At 26.0% G+C, this 23,395-nt stretch overlaps 4 protein-coding genes and 1 pseudogene across 4 annotated transcripts in view; 1 reads left to right on the forward strand and 4 right to left on the reverse strand.

Moving 5' to 3' along the window:
• Positions 1–23,395, forward strand: part of LOC122858929 (chaoptin-like) — a 57,257-nt gene that overhangs the window by 18,565 nt on the left and 15,297 nt on the right. The gene's annotated exons all lie outside the window — the stretch shown is intronic.
• On the reverse strand, positions 1,766–4,546 carry LOC122858933 (alpha-glucosidase-like). Its single transcript, XM_044162171.1, has one exon. It carries the CDS (start codon positions 4,517–4,519, stop codon positions 2,828–2,830), a length of 1,692 nt encoding a protein of 563 aa, XP_044018106.1. The 5' UTR covers positions 4,520–4,546; the 3' UTR covers positions 1,766–2,827.
• Positions 5,281–6,643, reverse strand: LOC122858934 (annotated as a pseudogene).
• On the reverse strand, positions 8,833–11,342 carry LOC122858932 (alpha-glucosidase-like). The gene has a single exon (XM_044162170.1). The coding sequence runs from the start codon at positions 11,098–11,100 to the stop codon at positions 9,391–9,393; it is 1,710 nt and encodes a 569-aa protein (XP_044018105.1). The 5' UTR covers positions 11,101–11,342; the 3' UTR covers positions 8,833–9,390.
• On the reverse strand, positions 13,315–15,027 carry LOC122859690 (alpha-glucosidase-like). The gene has a single exon (XM_044163375.1). It carries the CDS (start codon positions 15,025–15,027, stop codon positions 13,315–13,317), a length of 1,713 nt encoding a protein of 570 aa, XP_044019310.1.

Consider the following 23,395-nt stretch of genomic DNA (forward strand, 5'->3'; position numbering starts at 1 on the left):
AAAAAAAAAAAGGAAAAAAAAAAATCAATACATAAAATTAAATTGCCTAATTGCTTTGTTACAATGTAAATTATTTATTATTTTTACACTTGAGATTTTTATTTTATTTTACAATCAGTTTATCTGTGTATTTTAACATCTTTGTTTTACAAGATTTGATTCATTGATTTGATATAATAAAATTAATATCTTGATTAAGATATATAGAGTTCGAAGTAGGTTTATAATTTTATCAGTCATGTGATGGATTAAAACAATATTTATCTGCTGAGGTTTTGATGATAATAATATTTAACCCTCGATTAAGAGATGGGGTCATCATGTCCTCAATTCTACCTGTGTCACATATGCATTGTTTATATATTTATACAGCATTGTCATATCGTATTTTTTTTTTTTTTATATATACTTTGTGTGTCATCAGCCGGAAGTACGAAGGCCTATCGACCGCCTTTTTGTTTTATTCATTAAGGCCGTCGTTCGGTCTTAAGGTTATTTTGCAATCACCAAAATTAAAGGTGAGAAGACTGTAAATTTTATCGTAAAATTTGCGTAGCTTTTATTAATTTTTTATATTTGCAATTTATAGAATATAAAAAGAATACTAATACGATAAATTTAACTGTTATTTTTATTTTTTAAATTTATTAACGAAGTAATTTAAAATGAAAAAAAAAAAATTATAAATTCCGACCAATTAATTTAGAAATTACTGTTATTTTTTATTTTGTTAATTTTATTGTGTAAATAAATTAGCTAAATTTAGATTTTATAAATAATCATAACAATGAGAGATAAATTTTAAAAAAATCTTAATATAAATTTTTAAAATCTGATAAAATAAAACTCAATAAAGAACAGGAAATTATTCAACACTTTAATTAGGCAAACAAGTGACAATGATTTATTTAATAAGCTATCATTGTCACTACCAAGAGTGACGCATACTTTGTGTATTTTTTTTTCTTTGATATAATACGAAACCACGTGCCAAGTAATGTCCAAACGTTACCGGATAAATCATAATAATGTCAGTATAAAAGTTACGCTTTATTTTTACTATGCCATATAGGTATGTGTTACGAGATTATTTATCTCTATTAAATTCAACAGATGTAGTACACACGGACAATATAAAAATAAAAAATTTATTTAAATTAATTTCATTTCTGTAAAAAATTAATTTTTTTAAAAAGAAAATTTTTATAGATTAAAAAACAATTTTTGTTATATTCATTTTCAAAATATTGTTTCAAGTTAATTTGTAATTTTTTGATATCAGTAAAATTTTTTTAATTGTAATTTTTTTTTCTTATCATGAATATTTTGATACAGTCACTTATGATTAAAAAAATATTGTTTATCTGCTTGTTGATTACATAGAGATTTATAAAATTATTTATCGGTTAAATTTGTTTGTGTCGAAAGCGTTTGTCATCGAATGAATTTACAAGAAAACAAAACAAGGAAAGAAAAAAAACAAAGATTGGCAATATTATTATGATACATCATCTGACGTTGTATCAGCGGAAAAAAATTACTGAAAAAAAAAACTCAATTAGGCAATTTTAACCAATTCAAGTCTGAAAATAATTATATTATCTTAGATAATTTATTTTATAAATAAAAAAATAAATAAATTGATTAGACTTGTCAAATTCCGATTGATAATAAAAGAAAAAAAAAAAAAACTTTAAATTATTTTTAAAAAAGCACTGTGTTATTTTATTTGAATTGATTTTTTTTTTTAAATCTGATTAAATTCTTTTTGTTTTTACTAAACTTTTTTTTACTAAAATAATCACAACACAGCTATTTGTTTTTTCCGTTATGCTGCGGGACTTTGAGTGAACAAGTTTTTTTTTTAATTTTTTAAGTTGATAATAGGAATTTGCAGTTGCATTGTTGGCTTGCCAAATATAGAGTTTTGTATAGTTTGCGAGAATAGGAAGCCATGTTTTGCTTCTGACGGATAATCCAGTACAGATAGTACAGTACTATTTTATTTTTATTTTTTTTTTTATAGAAAGTTCTGGCTCAAGATTTTATTTTTCTTTCTGATCCACCATTAAATTGCAATTGCAGTGTATCTTTTTACGTCATTTTATCATCTGTTAAACCAATCTCATTACTTCTTTTAACCACAGAAATACAAAATAGAACAGAGACCATTATCAACGTTTGATTAACTTTTTTTTTTTTTACTTTTTTATCTACTCTTCCTACATTTTATAACAAATTTTTATATGTGTAATAGTTATCTCATGTACTTCCAATGCTGTGATTGTATTTCTTTTATTTTTAAATATCCACACTGAGTATTTTTTGTAAATTAATAATTAATTTTTTTTCTCTAAATAATAGTTAAAAATATACAAAAAAATAAATCTATTATACTAATGGTTCTTAGGACGAGTTAAACGGATCATTGTCAAAGTTACGAAATAGTTTGTATGTTAAGATTGACGGAACTCAAAGTATACACTTACATTTAGTTTTACGTAAGCTACCAATTTATTTGTAATCTCAATTAAGTTGCCCACACCAGACGTCTTAAGTATCTAAAGCTACCAAACTTCTGAGTACCGTGAAAAGTAAAGTTGATTTAATATGAATCGTTACTAGAAGCCTTTTTCTTTTGATAACTTGTAATTTTATTCAGACTTTACTCTAGAAAATTTTATCTGAATGTGCTTTTAAAAAATCAATCTATACTTATAATGCTTATAAGTTATAAAAAATAATTTCAATTAATTATTAAGGTAATAATATGTACTTTATTTCAACGTGATAATCTGATCTATAATGCATATATATATGTCTAATTTTAAGTTAGTATAACTGAAGCAGCTGGAGGTAGATTAATTTCGTTTGTATTAATCGATTCACCAACTTGGATATTTGAATGTACACTTGCAGTATATACGTTCATTTTATCGGGAATGTTCATCCAAGAAGCCGCATCAACAACAGTCATTGAATCATTGAAATTAATAAGTAAAACAACATGTGATTTTCCTGGTAAACGTCGAACAATTCCCAATACATTATAACCAACTACAATAATTTCAGTTGAACCATCTTTAACTGCAGGATATTTTTTTAATGCAGATAATTTTTTTAACACTTTATAATGTGAGGCTGGAGCTAATTTTTGAGCAGCAAGATTGAGGGTTTTATAATTTGGATGAATTGGTAACCAAGTTTTGGTGTTTGTTGAAAATCCAGCACTAACAGTATCATCCCATTGAAATGGTGTTCTCGCTGGATCTCTTGAAGTTGTATTGTAACGTTCAGGTCCAGCATTACAACCAGCTGGATCAACTGTTTCCTCCCAAGAGATAATATTATTTTCCATGCCAATTTCATCGCCATTATAAATTATAGCAACACCGGGTAAAATTGTTGCAATCATTGTCAATTGATCAGCTCTTTTTGGTCCAAATCTTGTTGCAACACGAAATTTATCATGATTTCCAACAACCCAATTAGCTGATTGTCCATTTGGTATTCTATTTAAATAACGATCAATTTTGTATTTAAATTCAAGTGCAGTTGAATTTGCTCGGAGATCTTCCATAAACATAAAATTCATTGGAAGATTTGATCCATATTTATAATATTCCATCAAATAATCAATGCTCGTGTAAGCTTCGGTAAGAAATACTTTTTTTGGTCCAGGACTAGCGTCAAGCACATCCCGCCAAGTTTTAACAATATCATATGTTGTTTTTTGATTACATGTATATATGTGTTCAAGTGTACCAGCATCAGTGTCTGGTAATCCAGTATTTGCAATTTTAGGCTCATCCAAAAATCTTGAATCTTCAATGAGATAATGAATAGCATCAACCCGAAATCCATCAACTCCACGATTTAACCAAAATCTCAAAACATTTTTCATTTCTTCATTTAATTGTGGATTACGATAATTTAAATCTGGCTGTCCTACTGCAAATGCATGATAGTAATACTGTTGACGTTGTTCATTCCATTCCCATGCTGAACCTTGAAATGCACCAAGCCAATTGTTTGGTGGTTGTCTTGTACCATTAACTATTTTAGCATCTTTCCAAATATAATATTCATCGTATGGTTTTATTTTTTGTATACTTTTTGTAAACCATGAACATTTGTCAGAGCTATGATTTGGTACAAAATCAAGAAGTACTTTAAGACCCAGTGATTTTGCTTTGGTAACAAGTTTTGAAAAATCATCAAGATTACCAAATACTGGATCAATATCCGTAAAATTTGTAATATCATAACCAAAATCAACCATTGGACTTACGTAAATTGGTGAAATCCAGAGAGCACTAGCACCAATGTCAGCAATATGTTCCAATTTACTTGTGATGCCATTTAAATCACCTACTCCATCACCAGTACTGTCCTTAAAACTCAGTGGATATATTTGATATATAAAATTGTTACGCCACCATTCTGTTGATGTTTTTTCTTCAGCTGAGCACAGAATAATCCCACCAATGAGAAACAAAAATGTTTGTGCATGCAACATCTTGTAATTGAATGAGGTCAATTTTTTTTCTCACCGTTATTTTATATTGTCTGGGATTCGTAAAAAATTTCCGATAAAAACAAATTTGATTCAAAGATATACATTTATCTGGCTTTGCTTGTCTGATTTTATTGATAAAGAATCAATAATTTATTTATCATAACCATTTCAAACATACCAAGATTTTTTTTTTTCTTTTTCTAAATGTTTACCGATCTATTAAATTTTGTTTATTTATAAAATAACTTTAAAAATATTGATTTTTATCACATTTATTTAATCAATTCGTATTTAGAAAAAAAAAAATAAACATTTAATTATACTGCTGGCAAGTTCAAAGCATTGACTCGAATCTTTGATAAAATATTCTCATCAACAATTGATACTTTTATTCCTCACTTCAGCTGAATACTTATTAAAACTTTGACATTAATTACTGTGTATCGACTTTGTTACGAAAATAAATAAGTAGTATTACTTGTGACTCTGAAAGTAATCTATATATAATTCCTAAAATTTTACATATGAAAATAATTGACATTAATACGATTTTCGACAATTAATTATTTTTTCTTAATTTAAAAAGCTCTTTAAATACTTTAAATCGTGGAATATTATATTTTATAACTTGTAATTTTATTCAGACTTTACTCTAGAGAATTTTATCTGAATGTGCTTTTAAAGAATCAATCTATATTTATAATGCTTATAAGTTATAAAAAAATAATTTCAATTAATTATTTAGGTTAATAATATGTACTTTATTTCAACGTGATGAATTAATTTTGAGTCTAATTTTGAGTTAGTATAACTGAAGCAGCTGGAGGTAGATTAATTTCATTTGTATTAATCGATTCACCAACTTGGATATTTGAATGTACACTTGCAGTATATACATTCATTTTATCGGGAATGTTCATCCAAGAAGCCGCATCAACAACAGTCATTGAATCATTGAAATTAATAAGTAAAACAACATGTGATTTTCCTGGTAAACGTCGAACAATTCCCAATACATTATAACCAACTACAATAATTTCGTTTGAACCATCTTTAACTGCAGGATATTTTTTTAATGCAGATAATTTTTTTAACACTTTATAATGTGAGGCTGGAGCTAATTTTTGAGCAGCAAGATTGAGGGTTTTATAATTTGGATGAATTGGTAACCAAGTTTTGGTGTTTGTTGAAAATCCAGCACTAACAGTATCATCCCATTGAAATGGTGTTCTCGCTGGATCTCTTGAAGTTGTATTGTAACGTTCAGGTCCAGCATTACAACCAGCTGGATCAACTGTTTCCTCCCAAGAGATAATATTATTTTCCATGCCAATTTCATCGCCATTATAAATTATAGCAACACCGGGTAAAATTGTTGCAATCATTGTCAATTGATCAGCTCTTTTTGGTCCAAATCTTGTTGCAACACGAAATTTATCATGATTTCCAACAACCCAATTAGCTGATTGTCCATTTGGTATTCTATTTAAATAACGATCAATTTTGTATTTAAATTCAAGTGCAGTTGAATTTGCTCGGAGATCTTCCATAAACATAAAATTCATTGGAAGATTTGATCCATATTTATAATATTCCATCAAATAATCATTTTGAAAAATCATCAAGATTACCAAATACTGGATCAATATCCGTAAAATTTGTAATATCATAACCAAAATCAACCATTGGACTTACGTAAATTGGTGAAATCCAGAGAGCACTAGCACCAATGTCAGCAATATGTTCCAATTTACTTGTGATGCCATTTAAATCACCTACTCCATCACCAGTACTGTCCTTAAAACTCAGTGGATATATTTGATATATAAAATTATTACGCCACCATTCTGTTGATACTTTTTCTTCAGCCGAGCACAAAATGATCCCACCAATGAGAAACAAAAATGTTTGTGCATGCAACATCTTGTAATTGAATGAGGTCAATTTTTTTTCTCACCGTTATTTTATATTGTCTGGGATTCATAAAAATTTCCGATAAAAACAAATTCGATTGAAAGATATACATTAATCTGGCTTTGCTTGCCTGATTTTATTGATAAACAATCAATAATTTATTTATCGTAACCATTTCAAGCATACCAGGACTTTTTTTTTTTTTTCAAGTGCATTGACGACCTATCAAATTTTGTTTATTTATAAAATAATTTAAAACAAATATATTTTATCTTAAAAATTACAAAAATAATTACCTGATTTATTTTTGTTCCATTTATTTAATCAATTCGTATTTAGAAAAAACAAACATTTAATTATACTGCTGGCAAGTTCAAAGCATTGACTCGTATCTCTGATAAAATATTCCCACCAACACTTGATACTTCCACTCCTCATTTCGGCTGAATACTTATTCAAACTTTGACATTAATTACTGTGTATCGACTTTGTTACGAAAATAAATAAGTAGTATTACTTGTGACTCTCAAATTAATCAATATATAATTCTTAAGATGTTACTGATAAAAATAATTATCTCATAAATACCATTTTCGACAATTAATTATTTTTTAATTTAACAATTCCCTTAAATATTTTTAATCGTGGAATATTATATTTTTATATATCTACCAGTATTAGGTATCGAAGTTTTATAATTTCTCGAAAAATACCTGCACTATTGTATGTATTATAGCATCAAGATGATAATCCTCCCGGATATTTTTTATTTTTTTTTTAAATTATCTTTTACAAAGGTTAACTCATTAATCATTATAAAATAATTTCAATAGTTTTCAATACTTATTACTTGATAATTTCCATAACAATTTTTTTCATAAATATGTATGAGATTATTGTTATTCAAATAATGTGATTAACAAGTAATTAGTAAAATATATGAATTTACTCGCATATTATAATGAGATAAATTAAAAAATCATCATCACCTAAATTTTAATCAAAATAAATACATATATATTTTTTTTTATTGATGAAGTAACTAATTAAAAACTGGTCGACTCTCAGCAAATTAGTAACGATCGTATTGGTCTATTTAATCATTTCATTCCTACACTGATTAACCAAACAAACTTAACTAGTTATTGGATGAATATTTTGTTTCATTAAAAAACTTTGCATCTCTCGAAACGACAAGTCTACAGATCGTACGGTTTATTTTTTACTATGTTTTTACGAACCAAACATGTTTATCTGAACTGTAGTTTAATACAAAATCAAGCAGAACTTTTAAATAAATTAATTTTGTATTTTTTTTTTGATCCTTGTAAAATCATCATACCAGATACTCGGTTCACTAATCAATGATCAGTAAATAAAGTCGAAATAAATTGATGATATCTACAAAAAACCTATAACCACATGAAAGTAATAAAACTGTTATTTCTTAAAGCATCATCAATATCACCATCATCATCATCATTGCTATCTTTAAAATTTTTTTAATTAATTTGATGTGTAAATAAATCTCGAAACAGTGTAGTAAATTTCTCAACGTTGCAAGACTGAAACATATATGTAGAAAAGTCAAGTGACGTTGACATGTTTTGATCAATATAATTTAAATTTGTTTTTCTCTTTTACATATTATCTACGTTATCATTATATGTACATGTATAATCAATAATAATATAAACACGGAAGCAAAGTATAGAATAATATAAACATATTAATTATCAAATAATGATAACTTAGAAATATTGATTATTTTCAAAACAAAAATAAAAAAAAAATAAATTAAACTGATATGAATAATGTGAAATACATATAAATGATGGTCTCTTTCTTAATATTTGTAAAATCGTAAACAATTTATGTTTTTGCATATGGTAGTAATAAACTGCAGAGGCGATATACCTATATAATTTCATGATAAAATCGGCTTTAAACAAATGCTGAATTTTCACAAAGCTCCTGAAAATTAATATTAAATTTTTTTTTTTTTTACGTTATTATTATTAGTAATAAATTTTAACATAATTAATAAATAATAATAAATAAATAGCTTATTTATTTTTGTTTCTACTTTAATTTATTCACTCAATTTGTGAATTATTATTATTGTTTTTATTTAAAAGAAAGTAAATAAAGTAGTCTTTAAAGGTCACTGAAAAAAAGAAAAAAATTATTTAAATCGTCAACAAAATATAAAAATGTTAACAGTGGTATAAAATTAATTATAACAGTAATATAAAATTAATTATTCATCGAAATATAGGAGAATATATTTATACTGAAGAAAGGATATAATTTAACTTTTTTTTCATTCTATTTATTTTTTTTGATTATATTTTTTTTTCTTTCCAAGTATTACATAAACACACATAGTAAAATTACTGTCAAAAATTTATTTCTAAATGTTATTTAATTAATAATAAAAAATAATTAAAAACCTAGTCTATTTTGGCTTGGATTTTCCATTTGTTTATTTAGAAATCCTTTTTTTTTTTTTTTTTGTTTTTGTTGTATTTTTTTTTTTTTATAATACTTGTATGAGATTGTTTTGTCTTGAAGCATTGTTAAATAAAAAATAATAATAACCCATTATGATAAATAAAAACTAAGTTATAAATTTCAAATACCGTTGTATAAAAAAAAAAAAAAAAAACAAAATATAAAAAAAACATCGCTTCCTGCAGATATAAAGTAGTGTTAAAAAAAAAAAAAATTTTAATGCGACTGAGGTTTGTTTTGATCAAAAATATGATATCAATTTTTTGGTGGGAATACTTCTCCACTTTTTTATTCCAAACTGACCCATCGCAGAGAAAAGGGTGAAAAAAATTTGAATATTTTCTCCGTCAAGTCTGTACTTTATAGCATTGTGGTTTTTTTTTTTTGTTTTTTATTTTGATAAAATTTTTTTTTTCATTAAATCTAAAACAATATTATTTTAATCAGCGACTTTTCAATTTGAGTATTACTGAGGCTGCTCCAGGAAGTTCAATTCGATTTGTATCAAATGTTGCGCCAACTTTGATGTGTGATCCAACACTTGCCGCGTATACTGACATTTTATCTGGTATATTTAATGAAAATGCTGCATCAAAATGAGTAGAGCCATCACTGAAGTTGATGAGTAAAACAATTGGTGATTTACCTGGTAATCGTCTAATGACCCCCAATATAATGTCATTAATAACAACAAGTTTTGTTGTACCTTTACTAATAACTGGATTTTTTTTAAGTGCAGCCAATCTTCTAAAAACATTATAATGTGATGCTGCTGTTAATTTTTGTGCAGCAAGATTAATTGTTTTATAATTTGGATGTACAGGTAGCCAAGTTTTATTATTTATTGAAAATCCAGCACTAGTTGAATTATCCCATTGAAATGGTGTACGCATTGGATCTCTTGATGTTGTTTTATATCTCAATGGACCAGCATTACAACCAGGTGGATCAACTGTCTCTTCCCATGTCATAACACGATTTTCCATACCAAGCTCATCACCATTATAAATAACTCCAACACCAGGTAATACTGCTGCAAGCATTGTCAATTGATCAGCTCTTTTTGGTCCAAATCTTGTTGCAACACGGAATCGATCATGATTACCAACAACCCAATTTGCTGATTGTCCATCTGGTATTGCATTTAAATAGGGATCAATTTTACGCTTAAAATCATATGCAGTTGAACGATTATTAAGTTCACCCAAAAACATAAAATTCATTGGTATATTTGATCCATAATCATAATATTTCATAACATCAGCTAAACTTGAATATGCTTCAGTGAGAAATATTTTTTTTGGTCCTGGACTATCATCAAGTACTTCACGCCATGATTTAAGTACATCATAAGTTTCATCTTGATCATATGTATATATATGTCTAAGTGTATCTGAATCAGTGTCTGGTAAACCAGTATTTGGTAATCTTGGTTCATCTAATAATCTTGTATCTTCAATGAGACTTGGAATAGTATCAATACGAAAACCATCAACTCCAGTATTAAGCCAAAATCTTAATACATCTTTCATTTCTTCATTCAATGATTCATCACGAAAATTAAAATCAGGTTGTGCTGCTGCAAATTGATGTAAATAATATTGTTTACGTTCGTCATTCCATGTCCATGCTGTACCTTGAAATAAACTAAGCCAATTATTTGGTGGTTGTCTTGTACCATTTATTATTTTAGCATCTGCCCAAACATAATAATTATCATATGGTTTTATTCTTTTAATACTTTTTTGAAACCAATGATGTTGATCTGAACTATGATTTGGTACAAAATCAAGCATTACTTTTAATCCCAATGATTTTGCTTTTGATGTTAATTTTTTAAAATCATCTAATGTACCAAATATTGGATCAACACCAGTAAAATTTGTAATATCATATCCAAAATCAATCATTGGACTTTTATAAAATGGACCAATCCATACAGCACTAACTTTGATATCAACTAAATATTCCAATTTACTTGTAATACCATTTAAATCACCAATACCATCACCATCGCTATCTTTGAAACTACGTGGATAAAGATGATATATAAATGAATCTCTCCACCACTCTTCAGATATTTCAACTGCTGTTATTGTACCAAATATACCAATTCCAATAAATAAAAATGTCAAAAAACGTAACATTAACATTATTAATTATTTCTATTTTTTTCTTTTTTTTTTTTTTAAATCACAATAACTCGGCCACGCTCCAGTCTGTCAAGGTCACGCAGTAAATTTTTTAAGATGCAGGGTTTTAAAAGTTAAGATGAGACAGCAAAGTGAAAGGGACAATGTCTGGGCTAACACTTGCAAAATTTATATTTAAAAGTTGTGCAAATAAAAAAAAAAAAAAAATTTACTAAAAAAAAAAAAAACAACAAAACTATTAATATGTTTTAAAAAAAATGATATTCTAATATAATTTATTTTTTTTTTTTTACTTTATCTCAATAATAATTTAACAAATAAAATAAAATTAAATAATTATTCAGCAAAGCATTTGGCCAGAGTATATAATGAGAGCTCTGATGCCAAGATGCGATGTTGTCAGGGACGAACACGAATGTTAACTGATTTTGGTGGAGGACTCAAGTTAAGGCAACTTCTCGAGGACCATGAGGCGGGGAAAATTGCAATAGTGTAGGCAGTTGCTAGGCTATAAAAAACTTGTAGAAGGAGTATATTAGTGGACCTTAATATTATTACCCTTCTTGGGCCTGATTCCGAGACATTATCCCTGATTCATATGCAAACTAATGCGCTAATCAATTCTACAAATCTGATACAGAGTGGTACCTCCCCGTTTATCGAGAAAGGTCAATAACTGTCTTATTCTTATTTTAATTCATTTTTGTTATTTTATTTTTCTTTTTGTTTTATCTTATTTTTAAAAGGTACTGTCAAAAATTTAAACTTCAAAATGTGCATATTAACGATGGAACATTCTATGAATTCTACAAGGTCAAATTTAGATGAGGGTATATAAGGATTTTTATCGAGTATTGCTAAATAGCCAATGGCCTCAGTCATTAAGTCACATATTGCAAAAAAAAAGGTCGAAGGCCTTGTATCTGTGTTTCTTGTATGTAGGTATACATCTGGACATAGATTTAAACGCGAAAGATGTCAAGGAAGATGCTCGTATTGGAGAGGGAACTCTGGCAAGATATACTGCAGGTCCATATAATGACCACACAATGCGAATGCCACACCTACTTCCACTTTTTTTTTTGCATGCAAATATATAGACAGTAATTCATCACATAAAATATCAATAAAAATAAACCAATGAATAAATAAAAATTAATCTACAATTTTTCATTTTAAATTTTAATATTTTTTTTTTTGCCAAATTAATATATATGCACACACATATGTGGGCTTGAAAAAGCAATTTTTTTTTTTGTCTGCAACAAATTAATATAAAATATATATTCGCAATATTGGCCTTCGAACAGTCGTTTCGAAATGTAAATTTGAATTTCGTGTTTTATATTATAATTAAACATAGTTATATTATCAATTTTGATGATATATGACAATCCAAAACGACGGGGAACGTTGTTCAGTTAATAACGAGAAAGGTACCAGTTTTTTTTATTTTTTCATTGGCAATGTTATGGAAATTTAAAAGATATATTTGCATACAAGAAAAAAAAAATAATTTTTGCGTTAAATAAAAAACCTGTTTGCAAATTTAAGTCATTGATTGTCTGTTATTTAAATGTAAAATTTCATTATGAAAAAAAAAAACTTGACAATCGCATAATAAAATTTAAGAAAAAAATATTATATAATCCATCTGTGGAGAAAATAATTACATATACATGAAGTACAATTGAAACATTAACTCGTTAAAAAAATATTTCATCATATATTTAATATAAATAAAATATACACTCACCTTCACGTTAACCAGCAATTCAAAAAAAATTGTATTTATTTTTTTATTTATTTCTGGCAGCATCGTGGGATTAAAATCAACAAAAAAAAAAAAATAAAATAAAACCGGCTCGAAAAGATATTGGGAACACGAAGTTCATATAATAATAATTATATGAGTCCATACAGAGTAAAGCCAAGCCTTGACGAAAATGGTTCCTCTGATTTTCTCCAATTTTTCTTCGTTTTACTCCGTTTATCTCTGAACTTGCCAGTCGAAAAAAACGTAGCTGTAAATATTAATTAAAACAAATAAAAGAAAATTTAAAAAAAAAAATAGTAATAATTTACAATAAAACAAATATTTGTGCTAAATATTATTTTTATTAATATAATGTATGACATAATATCATACTTGTGCAAAATGAATAAGAGAAAATAAATATGTAATATATAGTCAGTATACAATAAGATAAATGATTAATTTAAAATCAGTGATGCAGCACCAGGTAATTGCAATGCAGTTGTGTCTAGACGAGAACCAAATGTTATATTTGATCCAACGCTTGCTACATATACATTCATCGAGTCAGGTATATTTAACCATGCACTCGCATCAACCGTGATAGACTTGTCAGAAAAATTAATAAGTAAAACTACTGGTGTTTTATTTGGCTGACGTCGTACAACACTAAGAATATCTTTACCAGCTAAAATAACTTCTGATGTACCAGTTTTAATAATTGGTAAAGATTTTAATAAAACAAGTTTTTTGAAAATAGAATAATGTGAAGTCAATGATTTTTTTTGTTCAGCTAAATTATCATTTTTATAATTTGGATTAACGGGAAGCCATGTTTTAATGTTTGATGAAAAACCTGCACTTGTTGTATTGTCCCATTGAAAAGGTGTACGCTCTGGATCTCTTGAGAATTGCATATATCGATCAGGTCCAGCACTTAAACCTTGTGTATCAACTGTTTGATTCCATGATACAGGACCATTTTCCATTCCAATTTCATCTCCATTATAAATAATTCCAACACCAGGAAGTATTGCACAAAGCATTGATATTTGATCTGAACGTTGTACACCAAATCTTGCTGATGTTCTTGGATTATCATGATTATCAACAACCCAATTTGAAACAAAATTACCCTTGGGAATATTGCTTGTCCATTGGTCAATTGAACGTTTAAAATCAAGAGCACTTGAATGATTATTTAATCCAGTTACAAACATAAAATTAAATGGTATATTTGCTCCATAATTAAAATATTTAACAGTCAATGGTAGTGTTGCATATGCTTCAACTAATATTATTTTTTTTTCTCCACCACGAGAATCAAGAACATTTCTCCATGTTTTAAGTAAATCATACGTTGCCTGTTGATCTTTTGTATAGATATGATCAAGTGTTGCAGGATCATCTGGCTGCAATCCATTATTAGGAATAACTGGTTCATCACGAAATTCAGAATCTTCATACATGTATGGCATTGAATCAATACGAAAACCATCAACACCTCTGTCAGCCCAAAATAATATTGCATTTTCCATTTCCTTACGTAATTCTGGTGAATTAAAATTTAAATCTGGTTGTTTAATTGCAAATTGATGAAGATAATATTGTTGACGCTCTTCATTCCATTCCCATGCTGATCCAAAAAATATACTGAGCCAATTATTTGGTGGTTGTCTTGTTCCATTAATAATTTTAGCATCTTTCCATACGTAATAATTATCATATGGTTTAATTTTTTTAATACTTTTGGCAAACCATGGATGTTCATTTGAGCTATGATTTGGCACAAAATCAAGTATTATTTTTAAACCACGTGAATGTGCTGCTGATGTTAATTTTGTAAAATCTTCAATAGTGCCAAATGTTTTATCAATATCAGTAAAATTTGATATGTCATAGCCAAAATCAACCATTGGACTTGTGAATATTGGTGAAAGCCATAAGCCACTAATATTCATATCAACAAGATGATCAAGTTTTTCAGTAACACCATTTAAATCACCTACCCCATCACCATCACTGTCTTTAAAACTTCTTGGATAAACCTGATAAATAAATGTATCCCTCCACCATTCATCATTGGACAATGAATGTGGCGAAGGAGGAGGAGGAGGAGGAATTGTCAATACTCCACCAAGATAAAATATAACAAGTAACTCTCGTAACATTTCGTAAATATTCTAAAGTTTAATACTCAACTGCAACATTTATATACTAGTCTCATGTAATTATTTGAACAATAATCTTTTGTCAATTGCATCTTTTGTCAATACATCTATTTTCCAGAAGTTGGCATTCATAATAAAACATTTGCAATTATAACTCATTAAAAAATATGCTTTTATTCATAACAAAAATAAGGAAAATTTAAAAATACATTTAATTTTTATTTTCACAGGAAATGAAATGTATAAATAAAAGAAAAAAAAATTATTAAGTTATCATAAAAATAAGATGACAAAAAGAGAAAAATAAAGTCAATATTTATTGAATATTTTTTCAGATAATTTTTAACGTAAACAAATATGCAAATATATACAACAATACTATGTTTAATGATGCATATGAATGAATTATGCCAAGTGATTCTAAGAAATTAATAAAAAGTACAGCTGTTGATGATGATTATACTTTTGTATAACCCAACAATAGCTCAAATTTTATTCTGTGTATTCTTAAGAGTAATTAAATTGTTCTTAAACTAAGAAAAAATTCCTAAGAAAAAACTTGAAATGACAGTTTTTTTTTTCAACTTTTTGATCAGTTAAAATACGAGTTAACTCGTAAAATTTTATAGTTTAAATTGACTTTTAACTAAGTTAAATTACTTGTTGAAAATTTTAAGGTTGTTGAAATTGTCCCATTGGTATATAATGTTCTTGTTGGATCACTTGAAGTTTGTTTGAAAACCGTCAAGACCAGTTCGATATCAAACTGATTCAATTGTTTAATTCTACTGCATTTATGTCAACCTCATCTCTTTGCTATTTGTCTAACACATTTAATATCAAATATCAATACAATTGAATGATTATTACACAACTGTTGTGTAATCTTCTTTTGGAATTGAGACATTATTTTATAATGTTCTTAAAATCTTTGATAATCAATAAGACATTGAGTCCAGTTATAAAAATAAACTTAAAGAAAATATTCAATATCAAACTTATAATATTTCAAAACTAATAGTACGACCTCAAAGCTCGTATAAATTTCAGTAAGTATATAAAACTTTTTTTTTTTTTGCTTTCTTTTATTTATTTTACTCAAACAAAAATCAAAAAGTCTTCACTAACTTTTTTGAAATTCATAAGTTTTATTTTGATTTATTAAATATACATTTCAAGTTAAGGTTGATTCTGGAAATCTGAAATCGCAACAGATTTTTTTTTTTTTTATCTTATGTTTAAATGAAATAATTATCTACATTGTCAATTTTTTTCAATTTTTTTTTGTGTGGTTTTTTTGAGATATTTACTGTCAAAGTTCACAACTTTAACACGCAAGGTATAGGCGGTACATCATATTTTTATTAATAACTTTTTCAAAACGCAACAGAAAACGTTAAATTTCTATCAGTTTGTAGTGCTAGAAAAGACAAATTTTTGATATAAATTTTTAGTATTTCGTCTGTTGCGTTTTAAAAATAAATAACTTTAAAATTCAAAAATTTCGCGAGAAGCGCAGCACACAGACATGAACACAAGCATGGTTTCAGTGTACGATGTAATCTTCGCTTGCTAGTGTGTAGCCACGCACACACATACTACTAAAGAACTTAGTTTTTTCATCAGTGGCGCCACAAAAAATTTTAGGACACGGGAATAAAAAATAGCGTTATTGATATACGGGCCCTTCGTGGCATAAATATTGGTTCGGTGATGCGACTGGGAATCAACCTTAAGTAATTTACTATTTAAATAATTTTTAAAAAATCTTAATTCATTTATTATGTAGTACAGTATTAATTTTAAAACCATCAAAATTGGATCTATCAAAAATGTCAAGATGTCTTTCATCTGTTGATTAAACTCTTGACAATGATAATTAAAATATGGGCAGTTGTAAATTTCTACATGTCCATGTGGAACCCTACATGACAGTTAACCAATCGTTTGATAGTTGTCATGTATCATTTACCATGAATTCATCTCTTCATACGTGACAATCATCAAAACGTTTAATTGTTTTTTAAATACTACATTTAATATCACCAAGTGTTCTACAATCTGGATGATCAAATTCACTTGTAATAGTTGTTATGTCACTATCACTATCTTTAAATCCACTTAGATAAGGCTGATGAGTTAATAAAATTTCTCAGTATTATTGTTATGAAAAATCCTATGAAAAAAATATATATAAAAGAACAAATAAACACTTTATTGAGCTCTAATGTTTGATAAATTTTTTATATTATCAAATAACTCAAGTGTTTTTATAAAATATAATTATGAAGAAAAAAAATTTATATTTATTTTAAAAATACTTGATAAGACAAAGTTATCTTGACATCCAAGATTATTATAAAAAGACAAATACAAAATAATTCAAGTAGCAAAAATCTCATCAAAGCATAATTCAATAGAATTAAGTTTACTATTGAATTACTATCACTGGAAAATACCAACAGAACAATATTAAATTATACTTCTTAATGAGAAATTCAAATTGCGTTGAAACTTTTAGTCCAATTAATGGATACATCAATTTATATGACATAATTTTATTTCACGTATATCATCAAATTTAAATGTAATTAAATGTAAAATTTACAACAAACATTTTCAAATGTAAATGATGTAAGTATATATGATGTTTAAAAACTTTTTAGGTATTCAATAATATTGATTTTAATTATTTTAGTTTAAATTTCAAGTCAATGTTCTTAAATAAGATTGAAATTAAATAAATTTAATTTGTTTAAAAATATTTTATTGAATATCTTTCAATTTTTAATTAATAATAAAAATCAAAAAATTAATAAATTCTATTTAAATATTGTATTTAATAGAATCAATATAAAATTTAATTTATATTTTATTAAATGTTTTTTGACCTATATATTATCATTAATATTCAATTTTTAATTAAAAATAGTAATATTATATTTATTAATTTTTTTAATTGATAAAAAAATTATTTATTTAATCATGATAAAAAAACTGCAGCAGCACCAGGTAACTTTACAAAAGTTAAACTTTTACTGAAAGGCATCACAGAGTAAATGCTGTATACAGTTGCCAGTAATGTTTAAAGAGTTTTTTTTTTTTTTTATTAATTTATTATAACCGACAAACTGCTGCTTAAATTAATTAATGATATTACACATAATATTTTTATCAACTTTTTTAACAACAACAACAACTGCTATTATTTTGTATAAAAAATAACTTTTGTTGATCAATAATTAATAATTTCATGATATTTTAATTATAAAAATTTTATAATATATTTTTTTATTTTTATATTCAGTAAAATTGCAAGTTTTATAATTTGAATGAAACAAATAATCTATTGAAAAATTATTTATTGAAAAAAAGCATTTGTTCTCACAGGATCACATGAGTTTTATAATGATAACGATCAAATCCAGTATTGAAACCAGCTGGATCAACAGTTTAACTGAATGATAAAAAATGGAAAAAGAAAAAAAAAAAAAAATTTCATTCCAATTTCATCACTATTGTAAACAATGACAATACCGAGTAAAATTGTTGCAGGCATTGTTAACTGATCGCCTCTTGTTGAACCAAATTTTATTCCAGCACAGTGATTATCATGATTTAGTTGATAACGTTTTATTGTAGCTTTAAACCAGTGGTTGATACTTTGTTTAAAATCAATCAGACGTGATTGATTATTTAAATTACCTGTAAAAATAAAATGATAAATTTTTAAACAGCATCGTAATTTTTTATTAGTATATGCTTTCAAAATATATATTAGTAAAATCAGTATAGTATCATATTCAAAGTCAATTATTAAACCAACATAAATTTTTGATATACAAAATGAGCTTATATTTAAAGTTCAGTTAAGTATTCAAGTTGTAATACCATTCTCCAGTATCATCACCATCATCATCTTTAAAACTTTAGAGATAAATATATCTATCAGTTATATTATCATCAACAACTAGAGTAATCACGTTTATTTCTATACTTACATATCCATTATTTTAAATTAATTATTAAGCAGACAAGAATTCTTTTCACAAATTAAATATTTTTAGAATAATTATTTGAATTTTTCATGTGAAATTATTCATATGAAAATAGATTGATAATTAATGTCTGCAAATACCAAAAAGCATTAAAAATAATTTTGATTTTATAGATATAAAAATAATAATAATAATTTATTATTTTTAGAAAAAATTAAATAATCATATATTTATTTTAGTTGTTTAAAAATTAAGCATTTTAGATGAACTTTTGTCTGGATGATGTTGAGTATATTTAATCCAACAGTATAAAGTTGGTAAAAGTGATATTGAGAAATCACTATTGTAACTTTTATCGTTATAATAAATAATTCAATTGGTTGAGAGGCAGAGAACATAGTGAACTCATCGGTTCGACGCCTGCCATATCCAGTAGCAACTTTATATATGTATATTCATCACAATTACCAACTATACTCAGTTTGGCAAATCGCCTTTGGCTACGTTATTCATTCAAGCATCGATATTACGTTTGGTATTCATTGTTTGTTGATTGATTGCTAAGCGATGTCATGAACGTTAAATTCATTTATATATATTTGTATCATAAGCATCAAAGTATCATCATTGTTTGTATTTGCCATATTTATTTATGCCTCAGTTACCAAAATTGAATTATAAAATGTTTATTTTTGTTCAAATTTCAATTAAAAATTATTTTTTTTTAAAATATAAAATTATTGATTATATAAATGTCATTTTTTCAACTTCATAATTCATATAAATTCACTAAAAAAAAATTATGTCTATCAATCTATTTAAATTAATTTAAAACATTTGACCTCGTTATTACATGCAAATATAATTTTTTTCACGTAATAATGTATTGAATTTAATAAATCAATTTTTATATTTGAATTTTTTTTAAGTCTTCATAAAAAAAATTATTAAAATATTGTCTTTAATTTTGAAAGACAATTTTATTATTTTAAATATTAATAGTAATTTTAATTTATAAAATTTATATATAGCTATTATATTTTATTATGAAAATTATAATAATGTCAGTGAACTTTAAAATTTCATAGCCAAAGTCAGACATTGGACTTACGTAAAATACAGAAATCCATATTGCACTCACGTAGGGATCGACTAAGTGTGAGAGCTAACTGGCAATGTTATTTAAGTCACTCACACCATCATCTTTTATAAAACTACCTTGATACATTTTGTGTTATTCTTGTTTTGATTTATTTATTTATTTTGTACATTTGCTGACAACAGCAATACAACTTACATAAAAGTAAATTTAAAAATAAAAATAACCAACAATAATGACAATTGACTTTACTCAATTTTATTATTTCGATTTTTAAAATAAACTTGCAAAAATTTAGTTAGAAAAAAAATAATAATAATCTTGTTATCTATAAATATTATACAAAAATATTTTGTACATGCGAAAAAAATTTTTTTTTTTGTTTTTCATCAAAATTATTTATGAAAAATATATTTTATCGTTTGAAATAGAAAAAAAAAATTTCTTTATATTAAGTATACACATAAAAACTCAATTCAAGATATTGGATTTTACTTTTATACTTGTATATTTATATCTTTTCTTTTATCTTATGTCACACGCTCAACAAAACAAACATTGCTTCGATTTCCGATTTGAAAATGTCTGCTTCTTGAAGAATAACGCATTTCATTGGATATTGAAAACTGTAAAATCCTTTGAATTCATGTTTTTTTTTTTTTTGCTAACCCTCGGTTCAAATCATTTTTTTTTTTTTTCTCCTTCTCTATTTTTTTTTACTTTACGATTTTTGTTTTTTATCACTTGTTTTTTATTTTTTTTCTCACTTTAAACTCTCAGACCTTTGTCAAAGAAAAAATGAAATTTAAAAGGAATAAAATCACAGTTACAAATATATTTTTTAGTTGATGGTGTTGCTGAATAGTCGAACTGTACATGTAAGCTGACATATGATTTTTGTTATGTCCCTGACAGAAGCTGATGGCAAGCCGGTGTGTATCAGTTTTTATTTCAAGGATAAATTATTTTAAAAGGCAATTCTTACTCATGATGTTGAAATTGATTATTAATTTTATATTATTATCATTATGTCTGTCTTTATGTTTGTTTATAAATTTTAAAATAAAAACATAAATAATGAATCGCGTGTTGAGAAAAGTAATGCGTGCCAGTTTAGTGATATCGTATTTTGTCTAATTATGGATCACAGCTATAGGTCACATTTTTTTTCACCACTTATATTAAGTAATTTCTTACATGGAATTTTTTACGCTCAACAGAGTTAAAGAGAAAAGAATGAATTTTAAAAAATAACAAACTAAAAGGCAACGAAAAAAAATATATAAAGATTTTTTAAAAAAGTTTTAAGAAAGATTGAAATTACGAAACCTTGCAAGTCAATAAAGTTGGCAGGAGTGTTTTTTTTTTTTTTTTGTTTAGCCTATAGAAACGACCTAATTATTTTTCAAAAGATAAACAATTTTTTTATTTTAATTAATAAACGAGATTGATACTAATGAGAAGATTATAGACTTAAAACATCAAAACTTTTTTGAATTAAAAAAAGTATAATGGTTACCAATATTAATCAAGTTGTAAATGTACTTTGGAGTTTAAGGTCAAACTAATATAATTTTCTAAAATTATTAAAGATTGATGAAAGTTTTGGGGGATATGCTTGTGAATCTTTACAAGTCCAATTCATATTATCTTGAGTCTTTAAGCCTTCTCATAAGAATGAAGGCAGTTAAAACTATATACCTCTCTACAATTTACGAGTGTAATTAACTTTTCCTTGTTATTAAACCTGGTTACTGTTTGAAATCGCCTGTTTCCTCTCTCATATCTCGGTATATGTTTTTTCATTTAACATTTCATTTGTTCATTTATATTTTTTAACTACCTCATTTTAGTAACTTTTTTTTTTTTCTTTATTTTATGTCAAAACTTGTACAACACAAAAATCACAACTAAGAATAATTCATTATCTTTTTATAATATTTATAAGAGCTATGAAAAATATATAAATATATAATTTAAAATATAATTTATAAAAAAAACTTGAAATAACTTTTTAATCAATTTTTTTTTTTATTTTTTTATATTAATTAAATAGCAAGTATGACATTTTAATAGAAAAAAAAATGCCCATTGAAAGTTGTGTTTGAAGTAAATCTAATGAAGATAAAAAATAAAAATAAAGACTATTTTTTATGAACGATTTTGTGGCGATGATGAAACTCATTAAAAGTACGTGTTTAGTAGTGGCATTTGCTTTTTTGCCAAAAGGATCCTTAACTATATTTACAAGGAAACGTTGAAAAGACGGATATTACACCAGATACTTGTCGACGTTGAAAGTCATCAAGATGATACATTGAAATTATACATGTATTTTATCAGTCAGGAACCTGATATTTTCTTTTGATAAAATTAATAAGCACCTTACACATAAAAAAAAAAACAAAAAATAACTCTAAACAATGTTATATATTTTAATAAAAAAGAAAAAAAAATAAATAAAGAAGATTTCCATTTGGTAGAGTTGCTCGTTATAATTCACTTTGTTGATAAAACTTGGCTGCAATTTAAATCCTAAAGCTGTAAAACAAAAATAAATATATATTAATTGAAAAAAAAAATAATAAAAATATAAAGGTATGAAAATAAAAAAAATAAACAGCCTCGTTGAGTGGCCAAAATATTAATTTCTTTGATGAATATATAAAATATATATACATTATGTTTAAAAAAAAATAAAAAGTATAATAAATAGTACTGGCTCGCCCTTAATATCGTTAAAATAATTAGAAAGCACAATTTTGTATTCAATGGCGTGCGACGCTTTAAGCAGAAAGAGTGTGTATATATTTAAAAAAATATATTAGAATGAGGAAGAGAAAAACTTGAGTAGGAGTGTATATACAGCTCTTGTATACAGCTCTTGTAGAAACATACATATTTTTGTTTGTGTTGAAGAGGGTAGTGTATAAGGGTTAAAAATAAAGAGTGAGAGAAGCTTGTAGTTAGTCGACGGATGGTTATAATTAAAATGGGCTCGCTAGGTTGGCTGTGAAACGTGGTAAACCACTATGAAACGCGTAGTCTACGCACGCATTTCTACCACTACACTTGGTGTGGTTACTCGTCATCCATATTTTATTTTACTGGCAGTCTAACGACTTGGATTTTAAGTAATTCCTGGAGTTAGCCATTTAACTCTTACCCAACATTTTTTTTTTTTTATATCTTTTTTCTTTCGTGACACTCTTTTTGCCATCTCGTATATATTTTTTTATTTTATTTTTTCATCATTTTGAAGGGGGATAAG

This window comes from Aphidius gifuensis, linkage group LG6 (genome assembly GCF_014905175.1).
Source record: "Aphidius gifuensis isolate YNYX2018 linkage group LG6, ASM1490517v1, whole genome shotgun sequence".
In the NCBI taxonomy this organism is placed as follows: Eukaryota; Metazoa; Arthropoda; class Insecta; order Hymenoptera; family Braconidae; genus Aphidius; species Aphidius gifuensis.

Bases quoted from the DNA above. Each gene is read 5' to 3' on its own strand.
- LOC122859690 (XM_044163375.1), bottom strand. From the start codon at position 15,027: ATGTTACGAGAGTTACTTGTTATATTTTATCTTGGTGGAGTATTGACA.
- LOC122858933 (XM_044162171.1), bottom strand. From the start codon at position 4,519: ATGTTGCATGCACAAACATTTTTGTTTCTCATTGGTGGGATTATTCTG.
- LOC122858932 (XM_044162170.1), bottom strand. From the start codon at position 11,100: ATGTTAATGTTACGTTTTTTGACATTTTTATTTATTGGAATTGGTATA.